This window comes from Typopeltis vanoorti, chromosome 8 (genome assembly GCF_054136105.1).
Source record: "Typopeltis vanoorti isolate ZY-2024b chromosome 8, IOZ_Tvanoo_1.0, whole genome shotgun sequence".
NCBI lineage: Eukaryota > Metazoa > Arthropoda > Arachnida > Uropygi > Thelyphonidae > Typopeltis > Typopeltis vanoorti.
The window spans coordinates 72485290-72503697 of NC_143556.1; the positions used below are offsets into that span (position 1 = coordinate 72485290).

The window sequence follows — 18408 nt, forward strand, 5'->3', positions numbered from 1 at the left end:
GTTAGTTAGTTTAACAAACACCTTTATTTTTTATATATTTTATTGGATGCAAGAATATTTCTTTTTCTTTTAAATAATTCATCTATTATTATTTTTTTTTTTTTGCAGGGTTTTTAATTTATTTATTCTTCATGTTACACCATGATAGCTGAGAATTCTACATTCTTAAGATATCAGGTGTAACAATACCTTGAAACAGCATTCAAAGTAACAATACCGTATGTTTTGACTGTTATTCAGTGTGTTCTGTTTTTATCACGAGCAATGAAATTGGTAGTGCAGTAAAATCACTCCTGAAATGTGAAAATGCGAAATTTGTAATTACAGATTACAGAAACAAGTTTCAAATCCTTCATCTGTAGTTCACATGCTAAAAAAAACAAGAAGATAGGGGAAAATGTAATTAGAAACAGTATAAAGAATGAATAGGGGAAGATGTAATTAGAAACAGTATAAAGAATGAATGCTGTTTTAATGTCTAGACGTCTAGGAGTTGATGGTAAGGGTTTGCAAAGCTAATGACGAGAGTATTTTATATCTGCTAATTGCATGTGCTCTTCATTGTACTAAGAAACCTCCAACATGGCACGCACACACACACACACAAATAAAAACATGAGTTTCTAAAAGTAAAAAGCCCAGGCATTCAGAGAGATACAAATATATTCTATAAAAAATAGTAATGGCAATATTCAAATAATTAAAACTTTAGTTGGGAGTGAACCCATGCAGTTTTGTGTTAAAGTTGGAATATGCTACCATCTGAACATATATTAGCTCTGATTACAATCTGAGATGAACAGACAAATGCATGCATTCTTTGTGGTGTGTAAAGAACAGCTAAAAACTACAATATTTAAAATATATGTAGTAAACTACTCACCATATACGATCGGTATGCATGATAGAACATCTCACGTGTTTGTTCCCTATAAAAAAATAAATTTTCTAATATAACGATAAAATATTTGCATTCAATTTACTATTATTATGCATTTATTGGATATAAATAAAAAAAATATAAAAAATTTGGAGGACAACTTGAGTCATTTACAAAATATCATTGGTAAAAATTTCTTAGTTATACCTAATCCAGCCACAACTTGAATAGAATATAGAATCACTCAATGTTCGAAATGTTCCTCCTTTTGCCTTCATGCATGCCAGAGTCTGTAAGGCCACATATTGATGGCAGCACACACATCAAACAGAAACTCTGCTGTTTGCTTCAAATCCATATTCAGTCTAACAATGCTGGTATTGTTTCTTGCAGGATTCTCTCTCTCTCTGTGAGACCACAATTTGAAGTCCAAAATATTCAGATCGGGACTTCCAGACAGCCAGCCAATCAGATGCAGATATGTGGTCATGCACATTTGTCCCCAACCACTATTGTGTGGTCCTCACCTTGAGTACAGGGGATTATTATTATTTTTATTATTAGGTATTATTATTATTAGGAGACTCATCAAGGGAGGGCATCTACTCTACAACTCTGTCTCCACCACTCAAATCCACCAACTCCATCTATTGCCCACCACACTAGTATTTCCACAGACAATCACAAACATTTATGCCCGCAGTGGAATTTGAACCTGCAGCCTTTTGGCTGGAGAGCAGATACGCTAACCACTTGGCCAACCAGAACAGCAAAGGATGAGTCCATTGGAAGGTCCACTGCAAACGTGACACAAGGTGTCACGTTTGCAGTGGACGTCCAGGGGCCATACTACATGTTCCAGGCATCTTGATACACTTTGTCTAAGTTTTGATCCCTTTCTTCAGAAATGCAACTTGGATATCCCCTAATACATCACCCCCCCCCTTCCATGAAACTATCACTGATGTGGGGTGATGACCTCTGAATCCTGGGTGCTGTGGTGTATGCTGTGCAACCATCTGGGACATATACTTGTTAATTTTGGTAGTTAAATGATTCTTCAATGGTGAAAATCTTCTCATCTGTGAAGAGGATATCTCTGTGTGTCTGCATACTGCCAGAGAAGTGCCTTTGATTTTATCAATCTGTCACATAAGTTGTGGTGTTAGGAAGTGCCCAGTAGAACAATGATAAGGCTCTCACCCAGAGGTCATCAGTTAGTACATGTGACATCGTTCTCTGTGAAACATTCATCTCTCACGGCATCACTTTCTGCATTCTCACAGGATGATGCAGCGGCATGCCTTCACAAGCTGTTGCATCCTAACAAAGCATGGTCAACTTGTTTTTTGGCAATTAGATACATCTCCTGTATTGTTATAGCAGTTAATAGTCAAATGCAAACATCCTACTGAACCGAGCATTTTTGACATGCTGAAAATAACAAGGTGACTGCATTTCAACCTTGTGAAGTACTATTACAGCTACAAAGTTCTCATGATCTCCCCAATGCACGTTAATCCATGCAGCTAGCTCTCTCTCTCTCTCCTGAGAAACACAAATGTTGGCTATGAACAGTGCCACTAAAAAAACTGCTCGTGCAATTCTGTGAGCAGAATGCGGGGTTGGGAAGAAGTTGTAACAGTATTTATGGCAAGACTACATACAACACACTAGAGTTTCGATTTATTTGATTTTCTTATCTGTAACACGTTGGAATGAGTAGATATCTAACAGAGTTTAAATGGGAAAGTCACATTTTATGATTTATTATATTATCATTATTCTGGACCTCTAAGGAGTCACAAAACACATCATAGGAGAACCATCTTAGACAACACAAAGTCTATCATACTGTTCCTTAAACTCATTTCACTGTCTGTACATTCACCACCTTATTAGACAATGAATTCCACGATCACCCAAACATCTCGCACACAAAAAAGGAGCAACCTCTAACCATTTTGCAACTCCCCTCTTCCACTATATGAAAAATCTCCCCAATGCCAATCCTGCAAATTACCTCTCAACACTCCAAATATCAATCATGTCACTCTTTTGTCCTCTATCCACCAAACTCTACATATCCCCAGTACATCATAATCAACACTGCAAAGTCCCACTATCAGCTTTGTTATCTGCCTTTGTACCCTCCAATTTACCCCTCCCCAAAATCCCATTAACTAGAGCTGGGTATAATAATCCAGATGCAGCTCAATCATGGCCCTATATAATGGAGCCACCACTCCATTATTCCTACTAGTATTGCTGCAATACTAATCCTAGAGGAAATAGAGAAGGCAAGAGATCTTGGGCTGATGGTCAGTAAAAATTTTAAGTTTAGGGGATATATTGCATAGGTAGTGAAGGTAACACAGGATTGCTACCTATAAAACAATATATCCCCTAAACTTAAAATTTTTACTGACTATCAGCCCAAGATCTCTTGTCTTCTCCATTTCCTCTAAGAATGATCCACCAATTGAGTATGCAGCCTCCTGGTGGATCTCAAATTTCAAGACCTTACCTTCAGTTGCATTAAACCACCATCCCATTCATTCGCACATCTGTTCAACTTTCTGAAGTGCTACTACACTGGCACTATTACTAATAACCCTTCCAAGCTTCATCATCTGAAAATAACTAACTGCAACCACTTAACAATTTCGCTGACACAAAGGTTCTAACACTGATCTCTGAAAAACTCCACTCACAACCTTCCTCTTCCTTGACACCCCCTCCCAAATACACAGCTCTCCAATATCCATCAGACAGCCAATTTCCAATCTAATTCACTAAGTTGATATCTAACCCAAGGTGCTATAACTTAAATATTAACTTAGCATGTGGCACCCTATCAAATGCCCCTGAAAAATCTAAAAAAAATGGCAGTATATGTCCTTCCCTTATCAGTCACTCTTGTCATTTTATCATAAAAAGCAAGCAAATCACCAAAACAAAAATGCATAATACTTGTATTGAAAGAAGTTTCTACTTGCAGTAGGTGAAAGAAGAAAATCAAAGTTTGTATATTTAACCCCCCAACTGGCCATGACATCGAGATAAATCTGAATACGAAGCTCTAAACCCATTGAATAACATGGATAAGAAATGCAATTTGGTGTCACTATTTCATCCACATTGGCCAGTAGGGAGGTTAAAATTTAATATATCTATCCTATAATATAAAATGATGTTTTTTTGTAACGTTTTTGTGTCACATTTTTTGTCAAGTTATTTGAAATATTTTGAAACTCATGGGTTACCCTGAGTGTTGAGTCTTCAAAATTCGAGTCATCAGATTCAAGGAGAACTGGTCTACCAGTTTGGAACTTGGGGAGTTTGGGCGCTGTAGGCGCCAGGGGATGGCGACCCCCTAGTATTTAAATAAATATACAAAGAAATACATCTAAAAAAAAATTAAAAGTACTCTAATTAAGTAAGCCACATCAAAGAAACAATGGTATAAACCAGACATGGGCAACCTTTCCTAGTTCAGGGGCGAAATTATCATTCTGTCTCCGAGTAAAGGGCCGGAACAAATAATTAAATAAAATAAATTAATATTATAATAAATTTAGTTTAATCCTTTATCCAAGTGTGAGCAAACAAAGTTTGCGCCTGAAAGTATCTTCAGGACTGGGGTAAGGTGGTACAACACCAGTGCACTCCTTGCAAAGGTGGAGCAAGCTACCAACACTCCTATCTCAGTATCTCCCATAATGCAAAAGACATCTCCTTGCGGATACGTCTAATGTTATGCATTAAGGGAAGGGCCACAACCCAGACTAGTTTCGACCTTTATTGAGGTCTCTTCAGTGGGAGCCAGGCCCAAGTGGAGATACCAGGCAGAAGCATTAGCAGGTCATCTCTACCTATGCTAAATTAATATTAAATGAATTAAAAAAAGTTGCTACTTCATATTTCATTTATTTATAATATAATGCTTTGGTATAAAGCTCTACATAAATTTCATAATATAATGATAAAAATTTAATATTATTATTACTATGTTTTACCGGCTACATAAGTTAATTGAAAGGGAGATATATACTGTTTTACATTATGAGAAAAGGTCACTACCCAGACCAGTTTCAACCTTTTTTGAGGTCTCATCAGTGAGTAGGTAGACCTGGAATACCAAGATTTTAAGTGAACTGAACTTATATACAAATAGCAATTTGTATGTAAGTTTGGTTTGAAATAACAATTTAAAATTGTTATTTTCTCCCTTTCAAATAGCAATTTAATGTGAAGATTGGCCTTGTCTTCAACTACGAGACTATCAATATTGACGTTAATATTACTAAGGATAACCCTGAATCACGAAGAAACCCTGGTGTCCAGTTATGGGCACCAGGGTTTCTTCGTGATGTGGAGGAAGTGGAGAGGATCCAGAGACGAGTGACCAAGATGATAGAAGGTCTGTGGAATGAACCTTATGAAAATAGGTTTAAGATTTGTGGGTTGCAGAGATTGGACGATAGGCGAAAGAGGGGTGATATGATTGAGACATTCAAATTACTGAAGGGTTTCTATAGGATTGATCCAGAAGATATTTTTGAAAATATGACTGGTAGTGGGAGGACTAGGGGCCATGCATGGAAGCTGGGCAAGAGCATGGTTGACAAGGGAGTTAGAGCTAGGTTTTTTACTTGGAGAGTGGTGAATGAGTGGAATAAGCTTCCAGAGTCTGTTGTGGGTGCTACGACCATGAATGAGTTCAAGGCAAGGTATGATAGATACTGTGTCAATGTCGAATAGTTGTTCTTGACATGATGTTAGGGCTTCCCTCAATGAGTCTGTCGACTCCTTGGAGTTGCCCAGAACAATAATAATAATCGCATAGAATTTTCGAGGTTTTCGTCTGTTATTCTTGTCTGAATTTTTGATTTATTGTATTTCATCCTCGAAAAAAACTGTTCACACATATATCTGCTGCCGAAAAGACAAATGATTTTTCTTTAAAAGGCACGTAAATTTATATATTTTTCTTCCACCAAATAAAATTTATAAAATTCTGTCAAAGCAATGTTGCTAAATTGTGATTTTAGCAATAAATCCACCTGAAGCTCAATAAGTTGCATCTGTAAGTTTCCTAACACATTATTTACATCAGCATCCATCGGATGAGCAAATATAGCGAATGTGGAGTCTTTGTTTTTGAAGCCGGCAAACCCTGTATCAAATTGCTCTATTAGTGCCTTCAGTTCATCTCCATAACAATTATAAGGTCTGAATAACATGAAAAGTAATGTAATATTTGAAGATATAAGCACAAAGATCGTCTGACACTTTCCTTTGATATTTTCTCATCCAAGTTATGTTGAAATCTTATAAAAATATTTATTATTGTTTCTGTAAGAAGAACAGTGTTGAGGTTTAAAATTCGCAGCCTTTAAGATGGCGATGAGTTCTTGTTTTGATATCATTCTTGAAGTGATGTAACTATTCTAAGTATTCAGAGTGATTTCAATATTTTGAACATGCTGTTTTGAAAATAATCGAACCATTCAGGATGAGAATATGATTAGTCTGAAACAACAAAAATATTTATTTAAAATAAAGAGCCAATAGGCTTCATTTCGGCGATGTAAACATTATTTAAATTAAGGGGATATTAAATCCCACATTGTTTTAAAACCGAATAAGAAACTCAAAGATTGGAATCAGAGAGTTTCATGCCGAATATAGTATAGTAAACTATAAAAGTATCTGCGACTACTAGCGTGAGCTAATGCACATAGTCCAAGTACGTAGTACAAACTCGGGCAACTCGCAGCAAAGGTGGTAAAGTTCTGATCGCTATTCTTGGTATTTTCCATAATATAAAACACATTTCCTAGGAAATGTATGCTGTTATTACATTATGGTGGGAGGTCACTACCCAGACCGGTTTCAGCCTTTATTGAGGCTTCATCAATGAGTAGCTAGACCAAATTAATACCAAAGGGTATAGCGAAAAGAACTTATATACTCTGCTATACGAGTTGTCAAAAAGGTGCACCCATTAAGTTACTTAAATATAAAGAGCCAATAGGCTTCATTTCAGTGATATAAACATTATTTAAATTAAGGGGATTATGGAAAATATCAAGAATAGCGGATTATGGGGAATTATGGAAAATACCAAGAATAGCGATCAGAACTTTACCACCTCTGCTGAGAGTTGCCCGAGTTTGTACTACGTACTTGGACTATGTGCATTAGCTCATTCCAATCTTTGAGTTTCTTATTCGATTTTAAAACAATGTGGGATTTAATATCCCCTTAATTTTAATAATGTTTATATCGCCGAAATGAAGCCTATTGACTCTTTATATTTAAGTAACTTAATGGGTGCACCTTTTTGACAACTCGTATAGCAGAGTATATAAGTTCTTTTTGCTATACCCTTTGGTATTAATTTGGTCTAGCTACTCACTGATGAAGCCTCAATAAAGGCTGAAGCCGGTCTGGGTAGTGACCTCCCACCATAATGTAATAACAGCATATATTTCCTAGGAAATGTGTTTTATATTATGGAAAATACCAAGAATAGCGATCAGAACTTTACCACCTTTGCTGCGAGTTGCCCGAGTTTGTACTACGTACTTGGACAACGTGCATTAGCTCACGCTAGTAGTCGCCGATACTTTTATAGTTTACTATACTATATTCGGCATGAAACTCTCCGATTCCAATCTTTGAGTTTCTTATTCGGTTTTAAAATAATGTGGGATTTAATATCCCCTTAATTTAAATAATTATAAGGGATATTTTTATGAGTTGCTAGAGTAGAAAAATTATAACAATTTTTAACTCTTATCTGACTTTCCAACAATCTTAGTTTATTACAAAAAGCTTTGACATGTCCATGCAGTTCATGAACCAATTGTCTTTGTTTTTGCAATTTAAGATTCAGTTCGTTTAGGTATCTGGTGACATCTACAAGGAATGCTAAATCACACACCCACTCATCATCTTTTACTTGGTTAATTGTGTTTCCTTTTATGTCCATAAAATCTGCAATGTCTTGTCTCAGATCATAAAATTGTTTTAACATTTTACCTTTACTCAACTACCTCACTTCACAATAATAAGACACATCTTCATAATCTGAAAATAGGTCTGCCAAATACTCCTTAAATCGGCGGTGATTAAGTGCATGTGACTTAATAAAGTTAATACTGGCTACTACAACTTCCATAACATTTGCGAATTTAATCGATTTTGCACACAGATTTTGTTGGTGGATAATGCAGTGAAAATTTTTAAATTTTTCGGATGGATCTGTAGTTCTATTGCTCTTTCATGAACTATTCCAATAAATCCCTTCTGTGTACCAACCATTGCAGTGATTCCATCAGTGCATATGCCAGATAGTGAACTCCATTTAAGCCCAAATCTCTCGAAGACTGTGTTGACTGTTTCAATATATCTTCACCGGTAAAGGCCGAAGCACAAATAATTCTTCTGTGATGTTGAAATCCGCATCATCTCCTTGAATAAATATTGCTAGTTGTGCTGTATCGGAGGAATCGGTGCTGTCATCCAAAGCAATTGAAAATGCTTCCAATCTAGCAATCTTCTCTTTTAAACTTTTTTTTTATATCATCAGCCATAATTTCTATCCATAGGGCAACAGTACGTCTCAACAAATGAATATTCTTGAAGTCTTTTTTCTTTTCAAGACATTATACTTGCAACATCCAGCAGACATTCTTTGATAAATTCTCCTTCACCAAATGACTTAGAATGCTTAGCAATTTTTTCGCTTACCACAAAGCTGGCTTTGACAATGCTCTGGTGCTGCGTTGTTTGCTTGTTGAATATTTGCTGCTGGGTATCCAAGTTCTTGTTCAATTTCTGTATTTCATCTTTTCGTGGTTGTCCATCAATTTTTGGGGTGATCTGCATGTCTCGAAGTAAAGTCTCTCTTCAAGTTGTATTCTTTGTTGACGGATACGGATTCGTTGTACAGCAAACATACAGGCAAACCTTTATTCAGAATAAAATAATAATCCTCCATCCAGTTGTCTTGAAATTGACGATTCTCTGCATCTACTTTTCTTTTTGCAATAACCCCTGACATTATCCCAAATTTATAAGCAATATTCAGAACTGTCAAACAAAACTGTCTTCTACACCGCAGGCACTAAACAGAACATAACATCAATGCAAGCACTGAACAAAGCACAACACCAATGCAAGTACCGAACTGACAAGTTGTAACATGTTCACACACACACACCACTAGTCAAAGTGAGAAAAAGACCTTGGTTGGAGAAAACAGTGTGTTTTGAGTAAGTCATATGACGTCAGCTTAATGTGAGTTAGTAGAACACACCATGTTTTCTCCCACCAAGAATCAGACAAACTTTGCTGAAATAGATTAGGGCCGGATCAGTCCCATGGTTGCCCATATGTGGTATAAACCATCAGTCACTCATAACATAGTCTTGAGTACTTGGATATGCAATTTCGCTCAGATTTTTTTTTTTTTTTTTTTTTTTTATTTCTTGTGGTTTTTTGTTTCTTGCCTTCTCCATTTCCTCTTATCACAAAGTTCTCACTATATACTTCGTGAATACCCTAATAACCTTTGTGAAAGGATAATTACAAGGTTTTGAAGCATTTCCTGTACTGCAGACCAGATGATGCTTTTTCTCAAACAGAAAAGCATTTTGCATTAAACTTATCCCCAACAAACCTGATGAAGTAAATTTCCACAGCTGAAAAGAGCCACTCGTCAAGAATCATATGCAAAACTCATGATGATATATAATCTAGAAAGGGGTGCTAAGGGTCAAAGCTGTATAACTCAGAGGAAACCTCCACATAGCCTTTAAAGCAGGAGTGTCAAACTCAATTGAACCGTGAATCATTTGCCATAAAAGTGTATCTCGAGTGGGCCGCAAAAAATTTTCGAGAAAAAAAAGCTGCACTAATTAGAATCGAAGGGAAATGAAAGAATAAGTAAAAATAAACAGGAAAATTAATAATGAAACTTGAATTTATTCTAAGTCATTACAAGACATAAAATGATAGTATAATGATTATGACAACTCAAAAAAAATAAAGAATATTTTTATTGTATTAATATTTATAAATACATAATATTTAAACCAAATTAAACCAAAATTTAAATATTATTCGAACAAATCGAATATTTATACAGCCTAAAAAGTATAAAGTTTCATTTAATAACCATTGCAAACATTTACAGAGCCTCCTATAAGTTCGAATTTTTTTGTTTGTGTCGAAATAAAATACATCTATTTTTTTTGGAAATGTCTATATTTTGGGGTTTTATATATATATATATATACATATATATACACACACACACACATCAGGCGCGAATATTCCAGGTGTGCGGTGCTCATCCATGAAATAACAGTATCGCCAATATTATATTTTTGCATTTATTCCCATTAAAGACTTACCCAATTGTTTGCAGACTTTGCGCGCGAATCCTAAAATTGAACACAATATACTGTACTAATGCTTCATTGTCCTCTTCACAAGGATAATAAAATATTAGTGCTTCATGAAGAAGATGCAAGGACTCGCAAAGAAGATGGGGAGCCTTATGAAGGGATGGTGCAGAACATTAGTAGAGTAGAAGTGAAGGAAGCCATAAAGAGATTGAAGAATAGAAAATCGGTGGGCCCTGAAAGGATCCCAGTGGATGCATGGAAGGCACTGGGGTAAGAAGGAATTGACCTGCTGGTGGACCTGTTAATAAAAGTTTGTCAACAGGAAAATATACCCGAGGAATGGAGGGAAAGTACTCTTCTCCCCATCTATAAGAGTAAAGTGGATGCACAAGACTGTAAGAATTACAAATGAATAAAGTTGATGGCCCACACAATGAAAATCCTAGAGAGGGTTCTTGATGGAAGAATGAGGAAGGAGGTGAAGATTGCAAAAGAGCAATTTGGCTTCATGCTGGTCGATCGACGACAGATGCTACCTTTAGGGTACGACAGAAAATGGAAAAGTTTCGAGAAAAACAACGGGAGCTACATCTGGTATTTATTGATCTGGAGAAAGCATATGATAGAGTGTCAAGGCAAGAAGTCTGGAGGTGTCTGAGGGAGAAGAAGGTACCCGAGAAATATGTCAGGTTGGTGCAGGAGATGTGCAGAAATGTGAAGACAAGAGTTCAAACCTGCCTGGGAGAGACAAAGTTTTCCAGTGACAGTTGGCTTGCATCAAGGGTCAGCATTAAGTCCATTCCTGTTTAATATTGTGATGGAGGTGGTGAGAGGACGCAACTTGGAGTATGTTGTATGCAGATGACATCACGCTGTGTGTAGAATTAAGAGAAGAAGTGGCAGCCAAACTGGACAGTTAGAGGAAAGTACTGGAAGAGAGAGGTATGAGACTGAGCAGAAGTAAGACCGAGTATATGTGTTTCAAAGTGGATGCCAGCCAGGAGACAGATCTGGAGCTGGAAGGAAATGTCATCAGGAAGGTCAGCGACTTTAGATACTTAGGTTCAACAATGAAAGAGGATGGTGAGGCTGGGAAGGAAGTGGGATGTAGGATACAAGCAGGATGGAGGAACTGGAGAGAGAGAAAGAGAGAGAGATGGCTGGAGTGCTATGTGAAAAGAGGGTGTCGGTCAATCTAAAAGGCAAAATCTACAGGACAGTAGTGAGACAGCTATGATGTATGCTATGGATACTGTGGCCCTGAGGAAAAATAACATCAGCAGAATGGAGGTATCGGAGATGAGAATGCTTATGTGGATGAGCAATGTGACCAGAAAGGATCATCTAAGAAATGACTATATAAGGGGAACGGTGAAAGTTACGAACTTAGGAGCAAAGATACAGGAGGCAAGGTTGAGATGGTTGGTCATGTGATGAGGGAGGAAGAAAGAGTATGTGGGAAGAAAGGTCATGCAGATGGATGTGCAAGGGAAGAGGAAGTGTGGACAGCCAAAGAAGAGATGGCAGAGGAGGACTTGAGAATGAAGAACTTGGATGTGGCTACAGCCCAAGACAGGAAGTTGTGGAGGAGACTCACCGCAAACAGCAACCCTACTTAAGTGGAAAAAGCTGCAGAAGGAGAAGAAGTGCTTCATGAAGAAGGCGCTTTCGGCGCGTAAACATTGGGTCACGTTCACGTTAATAGCCTGGGTGTGCTTTCAAAATGCATACACCTTTGAGCCATTCGAAAAGATGTAAAGAGGGCACAACGTGACAAATTCTTAGTGTTGTATTATTTTTAAACCGCTGAGAAGGTGTGACTAGGTGAGCTTAAATTTTGAGCTCACTCAGCACCTAGCAGCTGTGATTGGTTATTGTGTCAACCAATCCAATTGAATGTTGTCATGAGCTGAGAGATTACTATATCCGATGGCTTTATTACAAACAGCTTTTACACATGCTTTCTGAAACTGAAAATTTGAAAGTGGATGTTAGGAGAAAAATGGTAATTGTTTTTTTTTCTTTTGCTTGTGCAGTATAGCATCTGTTGAGGTTGCAAAGTTTTTTAACGGTATGGAGACATTTTTATTCTAGTCTTTGGAAACAACAGACAGTAAAAAATATCTATTCCTGAATAAAAATGAATATTCTGTGTATTATAAGATATTAATCTACAACAAAATACCAGCGTATGCAAGATTGATAAGACAGAAGAACGGCTGATACTTAAAAAAAAATAAAATAAAATAATGAATTTAGGATTCCCAAAAGTGTGGATAATTCCGATAATGATCGGATGTTATGTATACTGAGTCTCAGTAAACAAAATAAAATTCTTGGAAAACAGAGCGAAATATACACAAACCAGGGAAATACACATAACGTGCATTTCCCTGGTTTGTTATTTATGCCATCATAAATTCCCTTATTCATGTTTAGACTTTACAGGATCGTGCTATTCACTCTACTCAAACTTACAGGACACACATATCACAAATGATAATTATTAATTATTTGTATACTATTAATGAAAGTGTTTCTACTCGCACTTATTCCTTCCTATTCTCACGTCTTATAAATGATGGTTCACATATTTTCATCTTTGAGTATTTCAAATATATCAACCAAAATATAGCATTCACCTTCATTGTTGTTTTCAAATAAATCCTAAAACAAGTGGATTGTTTCCCCCACTCTACACAGAAGTATTCAAAGTTATCCTGCAATTAATTGCATTGGCCCAATTAAGATGAAGCTGATGCACTATGCCCTCTCAAAACTTTCGTACATCAATAAAATGCAATCCCACGGTCATGGGCATCCACAGGGGGGCACTTCCTCCCAGAATCGATTGAGATATGTAATCTTACATCCTCGACCCTGGGAATGCTTTGTCTGTCTTAAAATTTTATTATAGGATGGCCTGTTGCAGGGTACCCATAGAACATGTGTTTTATTGCAGTAATAAAACACGTGTTCCTGTTTTTGGTTCATCTTTTTCTGATTTGTGAGCAGTGACTAGTTAGTTTGCCCTCTGTCTAGTAAGTTACAGAGTGAAGTGTAAATTGAAAATTTATAATGAAACAAATTTAAACAAAAAAATACATTTTTAAAAGATAATTTAATATTATTTTACTTGTTAGTTTTGTGATTTTTTTGCATTTAAACTGAAATAATTTAATTTAGGATTAATTAATTAGTTGAGTTGTAATAAAATATGCTGGTCAAATTTTTAATATATGAAATTGTGCTAAAAACTATTAATTCTGAATACCTTTTTTTCCCCACAAACTGAAGATCATTAAAATCAATGCAAAATGAAAATAATGCATTTATAGTTTACATCGACAAATAATTACATAAAAAAAAGCTAAAACATGTTTATTGATGTAATTATTTAGTTAAATCAATAATTATAAAAACTTATTGATGTAATTATTTGTCTCCAAGCCCCCCTTTCCTGGAAAACATGACAGCACACCCAACTGAAATGATCACGCAATGCCACTGATATATATAACTGATATAAGCGCCTCCGTAGCGCAATTGGAAGAACGACGGTACATTGCGCCCTTCGATTGGAATAGGCCTAAGTTCGATTCTCGTCGCGACGGGAGGAATCTTTATCTGGTCGATTTCAATCGAAGGTGAGTTAGCCGATCTCATACGGAGGTAGCAGGGTTTTTTCTCCCGGAAACTCGGGTTTTTCATCCCGCATACATACAAATCGGCCCTTCAGAACACACGCAATTTACAGACAAAAATTACTAGTTGTGGTGGTGTTGGAGGTGGGCGGCAGATGGCGTTGATAGAGATGATTCGTAGTAGAGGTTAGGTGCAGAGACAGTTGTAGATGTCCTCCCACGATGAGTCTTCGGACTCCTTGGAGGTATCAGGAATAATAATAATATATATATATATATATATATTTGACACTTGACTACATTTCTTGTTAAGCAGCTTGCCAAAATTTGGACTCTAAGTTTGTACAACCTTCATTATGGCAGAAAAATTGACGTTCGTTAGTCTTGATCTGTGGGCTGTTTTGTTATCTTTGATACATGAGAATGATCGTTCGCATAAATAGGTGCTTCTAAGTATGCGATTGGGCAAACAGAATATTTGCTGCAAATGTTTTTTATTCCCACATATTTTTGACCTAAATAAGTGTATATTTTTGGAACACTGACTTCTTGGTATTTCTCTTTTAGAATGGAATCATTTTGGAAATCAATAAGTTTCATTTGAATACAAATAGGAACTTTTTCAAATTAAAGGAAAAAGGACCTGTAAAAAAGCAAAAAAAAAAAAAAACTTCTTGCTCCTTAAAATCTTTAAATCGCTTAGCAAATTCTTCTTTAATATTTTCTAGTTTAGGACAATACTGAGAAAATATAAAACTTTGATTGTTATTGTTCAACTGTTTACACATAGAAAAGTAATTTATAATATTCTCTATTAAATGATTTCGAAATAAAAACCAATTTACATCAAAAATTGCCAGTGCATCATACATGTGTGTTATTAACTGATCTTTCCCCTGAAGTCTGATATTTAAATCACTCAAATATCCAGTAATATCAACTAAGAATGCTAGATCTTGTACCCGTGTCTGAGCGTTAAGAAACGTCATGAATTTTCATTTCTAGGAACAATTTGATCTCCTCTAAAAAAAAAAAAAAAAAGCTTTTTAGAACTTTATGACAAGATAACCAACAAATCTCTATGTAATAAAGTAGTCTTTCAAATTTAAAGACTCTCCAAGTCTTTAAAAAATTGGGCAATCTGGCAGTGATTGAGGCCTCTGGATCGGATGAAGTTCATAGGATTTGTCACATCCTTGAGTACCCCGCTCATTTCCAATGCTTTGAAGCACGGGACCTGCTGATGAATAATGCAGTGGAAAGATTGCATGCAGTTTTGGAATGTCTGGATACATATTTGAAATTGAGATATAAATTTTTATTATTGCAGGTCGCTGCAATATTGGAACTATAAATGTTGTATGAAAATGAAATCTAATGTTTAAATCGATATTTCTGTTTTATTATAAAAAGCAATCATCCTTTTTTTGTATCTTTCCTTGAGGCATCACAGGCCGCAAGGAATTGGTTTGGGGGCTGCCAGTTTGACACCCCTGCTTTAAAGGAATGCGGAGAACCGACCAGGGCTTCTGACAATGTCCAATCCTCACCTTCTCGTGGTGCATCCTATTAGGTATCTACCTGGATACTGAACGAATGAGGATGGGCTGGCAATTTGGGATTTAGCCGACCAAACTGTATTCTTATTGGTTTAAACCAAAATATAGAATGTTGGTACAACATGACAGAATTTCATGCCGGCTGGGACATCGCCTGGTTAAACAAGGCCCCCATTGTTTTCACCAGGGAACCAGGGTAAACAGCGAAAAGTCAGCTACTGGAACAGATCCTAAAATACACCCCAACTCAACATCATAAGAGTTTAAGAACGGTAGTATCGACATAAGAAGCCTGAATACCAAAGAAATGGAACTAGCTGCAGAATTGGATAAGTACCAGATCAACATAATAGGGGTGACAAACAAAAAAGACCAAAACTGATCAGCCCTTTCTGAGCAATAAATACAAATTGCTATATTCAGGCAATAACAATTAAGGAAAAGAAGGAGTAGCCATAGTATTCAACACTAAATACGAGGCTAATCTTCTTGAATGTCAGGCAGTCTCAAGTAGAGTGATGTGGGCAAATATCAGCATTGGGAACTGGACAATGAGACTTATTTGTGTCTATGGTCCCACAGAAGGTTCTCCTAAGGTAGAAGTGAAGGAATTTTTTGAGGCTTTAGAAAAAGCAACTGGCACAATGAAAATTGGTCCTTGTTGGGGATCTCAATAGCAGAGTAGGAAATGATTGTCAGGCATACAAAAATATTTTGGGAAAATTTGGAGAAAAGAGCAAAGCTAATAACAATGACAAACACCTGTTGGATTTCTGTTCAGGACATGGACTGGTTATTACTAACACCATGTTCCAACATAAAAATGTGCACAAATTCACATGGAGAGATGAAGCAAGGAAAAAGAAAAGTCTCATTGACTTTGTTATTGTGGATAGTGATGTTTTCTCCCTGGTGCAGGACACCAGAGTATACAGAGGATTTGAAATTGGAAGTGATCACTATTTAGTCTTGAGCAGGATAAAATTGAATTTCATATTGAAAAGAACAACATGTAAGAAAGTTTTAAAGCGAATAAAAGTTGAGCAGCTCTCAGATGTGAACTGCAGACTAAAATACACAAACATGATTGAAGAAAAAATGAAAGCGTTTGGGAACAGGAACCAAACCTTGGAGATTCAGTGGCAAGCCTTGAAGAAAACCCAGATTGATGCAGTCAGAGAGGCATGTGGTGAGGTTTTCTGCAAGGATAGAAAAATCAGAACTCCATGGTGGACACAGGAAATTAAAGAGGCAGTGAAGGAAAAGAAGAAAGCACATCAAAAGTTCCTGGCAAATAAGTCAGCTTATGCTCTTAGAGAATACAGAGACAAATGTAAGAAAGCTAAACACTGTGTAAAACTAGCTAAACAAAAGCCATGAGAGGACTTGGGCAAGAACAGAAAATAAATATTAAGAAGGTGGCAAGATATTCTGGAAGTTGTTGAAGAAGCTCAGAAATGGAGGAAAGAGTGTTGTAAAAGGAATTAGAAATCATAAAGGTGACATGAAAACAGGAGAAAAAGATATCCTTGAAGTATGGAGTAATTACTTAGAAAAACTGCTAAATGAAACAAGCAATGATGACAGCACAGTGATAAAAAAACACTGACCAGGCATCCAGTCAGGAATATATATCCATACTTGAAGTAGAAAAAAAAAAGCCATCAAAATCCTGAAATGTGAAAATGCAGCAGGAGTAGATATCTGACCAGAAATGCTCAAGTCCTGTCAGATGTCATCTCCTTCCTGGAAGTTGACTACCATGAGCTTCCACCATGTACGGTTTTGTGCTTCTCTTTTGCATTCTTCATAGGACAAAAAGGTCCAGTCCTTAATATTTTTCATCCAATCTGTTCTTTGTCTTCCTCTTTTTCCTATCATTCCTTCCAGAAATGTTTTTTTGTAGGGATTCATGCCTGTGACCAAGGTAGGTGGTTTTCCTTTTCTTAATGGTTTTCAACAGATTCCTATCTTCTCCAATCATCTCTAATATTTCTAAATCAGAATTTTTGGCAGTCCATGGGACTCTAAAAATTCTTCTGAGGATCCACATCTCATAGGCTTTTAGTTTATTTTCACAATATTTTGATATTGTCCAGGTTTCTGTTCCATATAGCAGCGTTGACCATACGTAACATTTGGAGAGCCTAATTCTTGTTTTTGTGTGAATTTCCCTTGAGGTCAGAATGTTTTTCATGCTAATGAAGGTTGATTTAGCAATTTCTATTCTTCTTAATATTTCCTTATCACACTTTCCATTCTCTGTAATTAGTTGACCCAAATATATATAACTCTCTACTTGATCTAAAGTATTTCCTGTGATCTTAATATTTATATCGGGTACTTTCCCTTTTTCTCTTGTTACCAGCATGGTTTTAGTTTTTTTGAAGTTGAAATTAAGTCCATATTTTTCACTTAGCTTCAGCATCTCTTCTAGTAAGTTTTGAAGATCTTTTTTATTTTCAGCTAGCAGTACTGTATCATCTGCATATCTTAAGTTGTTTATATTCCTACTTCCTATGCTTATTCCTTTAAATTCTTCTAATTGCTGGAAGATATTTTCAGCATACAGGTTAAACAATATAGGAGAAAGAACACAGCCTTGTCTGACACCCTTCTTCACTGGGAATTCCTCCGAGATTTCTCCTGATAATTTTATTGAGGCAATTTGCTCTCAATATAGATTTATCAGTAATCTGGTATCTTTACATCTACTCCTAAATTTATGATGCATTTGATTAGATGTTCATGTTGTATATTGCCGAAGGCCTTTGTATAGTCAATAAAACATAAGTGGACTTCTTTCTGCTTCTCCAGATATTATTATTCACACCTCCATGAAGTCAAAATACTCATCGAGGGGAGGTCCCCCTTAAGAAACAAAGTCTATCATACCACTCCTT

The 18408-nt window shown here is 36.3% G+C and overlaps 1 protein-coding gene across 1 annotated transcript in view; it reads right to left on the reverse strand.

The window, feature by feature from the left end:
• Positions 1–18408, reverse strand: part of LOC150104094 (ER degradation-enhancing alpha-mannosidase-like protein 3) — a 391801-nt gene that overhangs the window by 350491 nt on the left and 22902 nt on the right. The window contains 1 exon segment of the mRNA XM_090396397.1: positions 884–929. Coding sequence (XP_090252523.1) covers positions 884–929 — 46 coding nt within the window.